We start from the raw sequence: 9,626 nt of genomic DNA, 5'->3' as shown, positions 1-9,626 counted from the left end.
TTCAGGAAAATAATTGCTATATTATGTTTTTAACTCAGTTAAATTATTGTGGGAAATATAAAATATCATAAAATGCACTGGCTTGCTGTTAGGTCTTGTGTGTTTGAGGGTGGTTTGGTTTATGTTCCATCTGGATCGCAGAACAAGCACATCAGTTCATCAGTGTGGCTTCTGATCTAGAGGCTCCTTTAATCTAAAACTGTAAACTCTGGTTAATTACATCCTCTTAAAGAGAACTTAATTACACATAATCAGACCAGAGGAGCAGCGGAGTTCAAGTTAATGTAACATAGCAGATGAGTCCAGCGCTATTGTATCGCTACTTCAACTTCATTCACCCAGTTAGCCATCAAGTTAAATACAATATTTCAGCTTCAACATAATTAATATATTCATATATAAATCATATGTATGATGGATATTATTATTTTTTATAAAAGAAAAAAAAATATACAAACAATATCAGGACAACATTATAGAATATCTACAGATCTTTTCACATGTAACAAACAAGAGGAAAAACAAAGCAGGCCCCCAAGTGCAAACATAAGCAAAAATTACAATAACAGTAAAATAATAAATTAAATAAATTAATTAATTAAAAATAAAATAACAACAATTATGTGATTTTCTAAAATGATAATGTATTTTAAAAATTATAATTAAACAGAAACATTAATAAGCAGATGAATGCAAACTAAACCTCATTAAAAGAATAAATAAATAAATAAATAAAAACATCTTACTTTTGATACATTTCATAGTGTCTGCTAAATGATTAAATGTAGATCTGTCACTTTTTAGTATTACCAGTTGTTATTCTTTGCTGTTTAACTAATATGGCCAGGATTCATAAATGCAGACTATTTTTGTTATTTTGTATTTTAGAAAGCGGAACTACATATTAGGTCATTAGATCTCAGTCGAGCTGAAATTCGTGACGTACTTCCTCTTTGAAAGAAGCGATGGCGTCTAGCGCAGAGGTAAACAAAAACGCGAGTTAAAAATTATGTACGAGCTAAGTTAACCTAATAGGTGTATTTATTGTTTGTGTAGTATATATTATTTTTGATCAGCAATCATTAACTGTTATTCGTGAAAATTTCGTTTGCGTGTGTTGGTTTTCAGAACGCCGTTCTTCTCGTCAAAGCTAAAGATGCTAACATCAGTCTCTGTGTGATTTAATGTGTTGATTTCGTTTGCTGAATGTGACGTTAGAGATTTCGGTGTTCTGATTGTGATTGATCTGTCACTGAAAGGACATTATTAAGACTTGTTCGCGGTACTTTCGCTGTGCAGGTTGTGAATGAAGAGGAAACCACGGAGAGTCCAGCAGCCTTGAAGAGAGAAGAGAGACTCAGGAAGTTCAGAGAACTTCACTTCAAGAGGGTAACCACGGCACATCTGACTTCATATCAGTGGGATCCAGAAGTCCAGCCTGTTTATTGATGCCCTGGGTTTAACATATTTCTCGAGTGATGTGATTTTATCACCAGGGCCAAGATGTCCGCATTTTGGCTTTGTTTTCATATTGACGTGCTCTCTGTTAGTCTTCATACATTACACTGCAATTCAAAAGTTTGGGATCAGAAAGATTCGTAACGTTTTATTTTTTAAAAGGTCTCTTCTGCTCATCATGGCTGCATTTATTTGATAAGAAGTACAGAAAGAAAAATATATATACTGTGAAATAAAATTGCCATTTAAATACTGATCTATTTTTTTAATATACATTAAAATATAATTTATTCCTGTGATCAAAGCTGAATTTTCAGCATCATTACTCCTGTCTTCAGTGTCACATTATCCTTCAGAAATCGTTCTAATATACTGATTTGATATCAATATTGGAATCTCAAAATCTTTGAATAAAACATTAAAAAGGACAGCATTTATTTAAAATATAAATCTTTTGTTGTAGTATACACTACCAATCAAAAGCTTGGGGATCAGTTTTTTTTTTTTTTTTCAAAGAATTGAAAGCTTTTATTCAGCAAGGATGTGTTAAATTTGATTTTTTTTAAATGACAACAAAGACTTATATTGTTAGTAAAGATTTATATTTTTTACTTTTTTAATTGTATTGATCTAATAATCCTGAAACAAGTATCACAGGTTCAAAAAGAATATTAAGCAGCTAGACCAAAATTGAGAATAAATCAGCATATTAGAATAATTTCTGAAGGATCACGTGACACTGAAGACTGGAGTAATGATGCTGATGAACATTCAGCTTTGCACCACAGACATAAATTAGATTTTAAAGTATATTACAATTTAAAACTTATTTTAAATGGTAGTTATATTTTACAATATAAATGTTTTTTCTGTATTTTTGGTCAAATAAATACAGCCATGATGAACAGAAGAGACTTCATTAAAACACATAAAAAATCTTACTGATCACAAACGTTTGCGTAGCATTGTATAAACATGCACATTAACATTGCTTTGATTGTTTTCTGTAGATTGCACTTCCTTGCAATCACCACGATTGGTTGATTATGTGCAATTAAGCATTGCTATTGGTTATTACCTTTAGCAAGTATGAACACAATATGAAAACTAAGCCCAAAGCTGAATCTTTTAGGCAATTGAGAAATCCTGGCCAGGACATGTCTGGGAAAAAGACGCATCACAAATGGTCAGATGAAACTGATAACGTTTCACACTTGATAGCAAAATTCTTCTCCTGTGGCCACTTGTGATTAGATTTTGAGGCAAGACAATACAGGCAAACCATTGCTTTTTCATGCACTGATCAAATTTTAGAGTTTAGGCTATTCTGCTTCCATAACATGTCCTCAGAAAACATCTGAAATGCCTTAAGAGGAAGACACTACTCTTGTGGTGAGCCCTTGACTTTCATCATGTGGAAGGAGCTTTTGCGTAGTTGGTGTAGATTGAGAGCAAACTGTGTGCTGATATTGCTTTAGGTGGAAACTATCAAACCACAGCACAACAGAATCTGTTTTATTAAACTGTGTTCTGTTGGTAGAATGAAGCCCGGAAGCTGAATCATCAGGAGGTGGTGGAGGAGGACAAGAGACTGAAGCTGCCGTCAAACTGGGAGGCCAAGAAAGCCCGACTGGAGTACGAACTCATCGTGGACCAGAAGAAGAAGGTACAGCACCAGATTTTAAGAATCATTCTAATAATCAAATTAGTTGCTCAAGGAACATTTCTTATTAGTATCATTTTTGAAAACAGTTGTGCTGCTTCATGTTTTTGAATACTTGTTTTGATACTATGTACCAGTATCACTCTTTAAAAGGCATATCAATCAAGCAGTAATTCTGATGTTATGAGGGTGTAAAGCTGGGAATTGTGTTTATGTGTTAGGAATGTGCAGAGCGTGGCGAAGACTACAACCGCGTGAAGCTCCTGGAGATCAGCGCTGAAGATGCAGAGAGATGGGAGAGGAAGAAAAAGAAGAAAAACCCAGATCCTGGATTCTCCGGTATGAAACGCTTGACTCATTTACATAAGCAGGTTAATAAAGAGCCTCATTGATTGGCTGAGAGTGAGAGAGAATATGGAGATGCTAGACATGTGAAAATGAAAACATGCAGAGCTTGTGTTTCACGTTAGTAATCATTATCATCTTCCTTCTGCTGCTCCCTGTAAGTGCCCCTTTCCACTCTCAGACCCCCACAGCTGGATGTGTGTTTGTATTCATCTGTGTGTGTGTTTAGGCTACGCTGAGGCCCAACTGAGACAGTACCAGAGACTGACAAAGCAGATCAAGCCGGATATGGACAATTATGAGAAACAGAGAGAGGAGTGGTGAGACTTTATTTATTACTCATTCTACTTCTGAAAGAAACCCACACTAGAGGAATGATGAACTATGGATTGATACGGGAAGCAATCACTAACCGTAGTTCCTGAGTGTGAGACTGCCTGAGCATTGACTTTTTATTTTGTCATATGAAGGTTTTCTGTCTTTTGGTGTAAATGGTGATTATAACATGCCTAATGAAGATTGATATTTAAATGAAAATGAAAATAGAGACCAGTTGTGGTCCCCAGTGATGGTTTATACATTTGAGACAGTGTTTTTGAATAAATATAAGTTTGGAGTCTGTAAAATAATTTTGTTTAAAGTATCTTATGCTTACCTTGACTAAATTTCTTTAATCAAAACTACAGTAAGATTTTGTAACATTATTACAATTTAAATTGATGTAATATATTTTCAACTGTAATTTATTCCAGTGATGCGCAACTCCAGTCTTCAGTGTCACATCATCCTTCAGAAATCTGTCAGATTACTGTCACTTTTGATCAAATTAATGCATCCTTGATGAATAAAAGTAATAATGTCTTTAAAAAAAATTACTGACCCCAAACTTTTTAACAATACTGTATATGGTATAAACACAATGTTAAAATATTTATCCATCCATCTGTAAAATCTATAAACCTTCACACCACAACAACAAAAGTTTTTATCAAGCCAACATTCAATTTCACTTAAACTCCATGTTTAAACATTTTAAATGACAGTTGAAGTTTCTTTAAAGTTCAAATTTGAATTGGAATTCTGCATCCTGTTTGCTACTTTAAATCAAATTCATTCAGAAACATTTCTTATTATCAGTTTAAAATTAAATTGTTTTGGAATCCTTGTTACATTGTTTTAGGATTCTTTGAAAAATAGAATGTTCAAAATAATAACACTTATTTGAAATTGAAACAACATGTAGTGGCAAATATTAACAACAAATGAGCTTTAAAACTATTTCCTGTGAGTGCGAAACGGCTATTGTAAATAACTAAGAATAACAAAGTGCTGTAAATGGAAAAACTATTTGTGTTACAAACTATTGTTTTTGTGATTATGATGAGAAATAAAGCCTAAATAAAGAAAGCAAAAAAAGTCAAGCTTTATTGCTGTTCAATAGTCTGGTGGTGTAATTATAAATAAATGAAACCCTCTATATATATATAAAAAAATGATTTGATGATGACTTGTCCTTGTCTCTTTTGCTCCTAGTGGAGAAGATTTCCACCCCACCTCCAACAGTCTGATTCACGGCACTCACGTCCCGTCTAAAGACAGCGTTGACCGCATGGTGGACGACGTGGAGAAACAGTAAGAATCTGTGTTTGTGATCAGTTTTAGATCCTACACACTGCAGAATCAGCTGCTGAGCAGATCTGTGTCTAATAGCACACCTCAGCGTTTCTCCATCACAGATAGATAGCAGAAAGCGGCTCTTTTGAATGTGATGTGAGCGCTCCGAGAGCACGGCCGTGTGTGATTGTTCCACGCTCCAGATGTGTTTGTGTCGTTGCGTGCCTGTTGCACATGGATGTGTGTGCCAGCAAGGGTTTGTTTATGTGCGAGACTGCATTCTTCTATTTTGGAGGAGATGCTCTTCGCTTCTGAGAGACATTAGACAGGGCTACGGTTGCCAGATGGTGATGCACAAACACACTTTGAAGATGTTTGAAGAACCGTCTGTGTGCGCGTGGGGTGCATGTGAGTCTCTTTGATGGACTTTGAAACTGACATTGTCTGTTGAAGCCTCAGACTTGGAAATGAATGCAGCTGGGTAATATAGCTAATGTGTGGTGTTTGTTGTGTTAATTTGAGTGCAGTGATGACTTTAATGTACTGTTTTTGACCACTATGTTTCTTTCCTAAAGTTAGTGTTATTTTAGTATTGGTCATATATTAGTAGTAGTATTTACATTTAATTTTAGTTTTCAGTAAATTTAAGTTCATTCATTTTTATTAGCTTTCATTTTCAGTATACATAAATATATAGCTTTAATTTGTTTTAACAATTTTAGTTCTTAAATTTCAGTTAGTTTGCATAAGCAACCTTTTTCTTAATTTTTTTTAAATCTAATATTTACTTTTTTTAAATTCAGCTTCAATTAAAATTATTTATAATAGTTTAATGTAATAGTTACAACACTGCCTAAAGTGTGAACGTATTTAAAATCAGATTAAAAAATGTTTGGAAATGCACATTTTTCTGAATGTGTTTGTGTGTTTAGGATTGAAAAGCGCTCCAAATACAGTCGCCGCAGGGCCTACAACGACGATGCTGACATCGATTATATCAACGAGAGAAATGCTAAATTCAACAAGAAGGCTGAGCGTTTCTATGGCAAATACACCGCGGAGATCAAACAGAACCTGGAGAGAGGAACAGCCGTGTAACTATGGAGAACGTCACTATGGTTTCCACCTCTCCATCTGCCAAGCAACCAGAAAGCGTGCAGATATTTTAAGAAATGCTTCTATGGTGGTCTTGTGAATTAATGTTTTTTTTTTTTTTTACAAATGTAATCTTTTTTTTTTCTACCTCCCATATTCTCTTAGTAAATTTTACTTCTGCCAATAAATGTTGTCTACAGTGTCAGCGTTTTGCTTGAGTGTAATTTCATTCATTTCTGCATCAGTTGACATTTACTTCAATAAAAATATATATATGAAACAGGTCAAGGTCTGTGATGTATAAGCGAGTTTATGCCACAGCGCTGGTGAATTATTGATAATAGTGGTTTAACAGATGTGACTGGAAAGTGTTTTGTTGTTTTTCAACACAAATTTGATTTGAAAATGAAAAACATTATTTCCAAGATGGCATCTGGACCAAATAGTGGTGGTCGTGTGAAAACATACTTTAGTTTGAAACCTCTGTGATGGAATGATGCCTACAGTTTAACTTGCTGTAAATCACAGTACTAGCAGTAGACAGTCTATATACTCTACAGTGTTTAGTTAGTATTCTATTTTAAACATTGACTGTAAGGCTGTGAAGTAGTACCTATGTGTACTTTGTCACTGTTTTTCCTTACCAAAACTTTAAGCTGTTTTTGATCATACAGCTGAAAAAAAAAAAAAAAAAAAAACTTAAATTCTACAAAAAGAAAATTCTACAAAAAAAAATTAAATCTACAAATTCTACGTAAAAATGATTTAGAATTTACTTTTTTTTTAAAACTTTCAATAAGAAATACATTTCAAATATAATTTTAAGGATTTTAGTCATGCATTGAATTAACTAAAACATCTGTAGTAGAAACACTTGGAGAACTTAAGTTGAACTAAGTTTAATTTGATTAATAAATAAGTAAAACAAAAAGTGAAATACAAATGAATTTAGAAAAAATGAAATATGAAAAAGCAAATAACACTAAAAACTGACAAAGCCACATTAAAAACATACTTTAAATGATTACAAAAAACTTGTAAATAAATAACAGAAAATATAAAAGCTAATTAAAAAATGAATCAATAGTATAATAGTATACAAATAATATTAAAATAACACTCTGCTAAGGTTTTTTCTGGTGGATAGTTTAACAGTGGTGTAAGGAAGTTTAGTTCAAGTGCATTTTAGTGATGGAAAACACGTTCAAATAAACATATATTACCCGTGTATTAATTAAAAGAAATTAACTTCAGACAGATTTATTTAACATTATTGGACTATTATTATACACCTGAGGTGTAAAGTCTTCCATTTTGATATTTACATCCAATAATTCTGTTCATATCTTGCAGTTCTAAGTATTTATCTCACACTTCTAACTTTTTCTTAGATTTGTGAGGAAGAAGTTTGAATTGTGAGATAGGGTTAATTTTGACTTTCTCACAAGTATGCCTTTCTGTCTTTGAATTCTGTTTGCATCTCACAAGTGTCTTTTTTTCTCGTTGCTGTCACAAAATAATGGCAATTGCAACTTTTCTCACAAATCTAACTTTTCTTTATACAGTTTTAGTTGACATTTTGCAATTCTGCTTTTGTTTATTGTTGTTCTGTAGAGTTTTTCTGTCACATCTCTGACTTTTTTCTTAGAATTGTGAGCATTATGATTTTTTTAAGCCTGTGTTGGAAATAGGCTTCATATAGGTCTGTAAGGACTGAATGTGTATCGGAGATCTCTGACATCTGCATAAATGAATATGTTATGAATTATCCCGGTTGGGGGAGCAGGGTAATGGGCTTTGGGGCGGCTGCTTTCAAAGCTGGATGTGTTGACAATTAGAGTTCATGCCGTGTTTATGATTTCCTGCTTTTTGTTCTCAGTGGCAGCATTGGCTGTGGGTTGATTAGACCGAGGGAGTCACACAAATCAAACTCTTTGATATCTGAACTGGCTTGACTTCTTCAAATAGAGCTCTTTTTGCAAAAATACAGATAAAATAAAGGCTTCCATTGAGAGCTGAAGAATGCCATTCCAACAGTTTCTGCTCAAATCCACGCGCCACAATCCACAAGAGCCACAGTCGTGAATGAACCACTGCTGGAGGTGGTTTTGACTGGTTACCTCATAGTGAAAAACTATCTGTCATGCCTGCTTGCAATCCCAGTGGCCATTCGGATCGCTGGAATGACGTCTTGACCTGTTTACTAACAGATGAGCATTCAGAGAGCATCTCTGTTCTTAGGTATCGTGTGTTTGGAGCATGAACCCAAATTAGTTGTTTCAAGAAAATACATTCTGCTTATACTAGTTTTGTGATATGCAATATGTACAGCTACTGTTTAAATGCATGGCATCAGTCTCTTCGGCTCAGCAAAGCCGCATTATTGGATAAAAAATACAGTAAGAACCATAATTTGTGAAAAATAACTTTTCTATTTGAATTAGATTAAACTGTAATTAATTCCTGAATTTTCAGCATCATTACTCCAGTCTTCAGTGTCACATGATCCTTCAGGAATCATTCTGATTTGCTGCTAAAGAACATTTCCTATTTTTATCAGAGTTGAATTATTTGTTTTTGTATTCTTGGCTTAATTAATGCGTTCACCAAAACTTTGCATTCTCTCGGATATGTATGTTCTACTGAGAAACTGTTCTCTCCCCAAAGTATTGCATTCTCCTGAGAAACTTTGCATTGCCTGGCAAACATATTGAGACTATGCGCTGATTAGTCATATGACCTTCACAGCTCAAGTGATTGGTTCAGAAACACCTGTGCTGTAATTCTCCAGGTATTATATACTGTATAACCCTTCTTGGTTGCACTTCTTTATAGCACTGTTTCATTTTTTTTTAAAGCGAAACAGATGAAATGGGTGCAATCATTTCAGTAGTTTTCAAACCTGTCTGAGTGCTGGAGATTGATGGGTATTGAATGAGTTTCATGTGCAGACTTTTGTGATAGTGATGGATGTTTTGAGAGAAAATCAAGACGTAGGCGCCGCGAGATTACACTCATGTGATGAGCGCAAATAACCGCCTGGCATCCATGGCATCACAGAAAGCGAATTAAACATCAAATACAGTTTGCCTGCAAGGGCTTACATGTACCATTTTTCTTAAACTGAAATGAAAAGACATCTTGTGTATGGCAAACAATGGCTTTCCTTATCCGCATCTTTATACACTTTTTGTGACTGTTATTCTCTCTGTTCATCAGGATTCCTCTGTGGCTTTGCCAGAGCTTTCCAGACTCGAGGCCTGTGGTGTTTCTCTTTGGTAAACTTCAAGTGCACATCAGCATGGAGTGAGGAATAGCTGAACATGTGTGTGAATAGAAACGAGAGACAGACATTGATCTGTGTGCGTGTTCACACCTTTGATATTAGTAGATCTCTTATCAAGTGATCCGTATCCCAATTTTAGGCTACCTCATCCATGATGTCCATGCC

The 9,626-nt window shown here is 34.4% G+C and overlaps 1 protein-coding gene across 1 annotated transcript; it reads left to right on the top strand.

The window, feature by feature from the left end:
* Positions 1-915: 915 nt before the first annotated feature.
* LOC113080953 (pre-mRNA-splicing factor syf2) lies at positions 916-6,459 on the top strand. The gene is made up of 7 exons (XM_026253025.1): positions 916-983; positions 1,300-1,389; positions 2,999-3,124; positions 3,343-3,460; positions 3,696-3,786; positions 5,000-5,098; positions 6,013-6,459. Exons 1-7 carry the CDS (start codon positions 966-968, stop codon positions 6,176-6,178), a joined length of 708 nt encoding a protein of 235 aa, XP_026108810.1. The 5' UTR covers positions 916-965; the 3' UTR covers positions 6,179-6,459.
* The last annotated feature ends 3,167 nt before the right edge of the window (positions 6,460-9,626 follow it).

Source organism: Carassius auratus, unplaced genomic scaffold (genome assembly GCF_003368295.1).
Source record: "Carassius auratus strain Wakin unplaced genomic scaffold, ASM336829v1 scaf_tig00032659, whole genome shotgun sequence".
Classification (NCBI taxonomy): Eukaryota; Metazoa; Chordata; class Actinopteri; order Cypriniformes; family Cyprinidae; genus Carassius; species Carassius auratus.
The sequence above is the reverse complement of the archived record's forward strand: the minus strand, read 5'-3'. Positions and strand labels throughout refer to the sequence as shown.

Coding starts and splice junctions, on each gene's coding strand:
- LOC113080953 (XM_026253025.1), top strand. Junction 3,125..3,342: donor TCGTGGACCAGAAGAAGAAG/GTACAGCACCAG, acceptor TTTATGTGTTAG/GAATGTGCAGAGCGTGGCGA. Junction 3,787..4,999: donor GAGAAACAGAGAGAGGAGTG/GTGAGACTTTAT, acceptor TTTTGCTCCTAG/TGGAGAAGATTTCCACCCCA.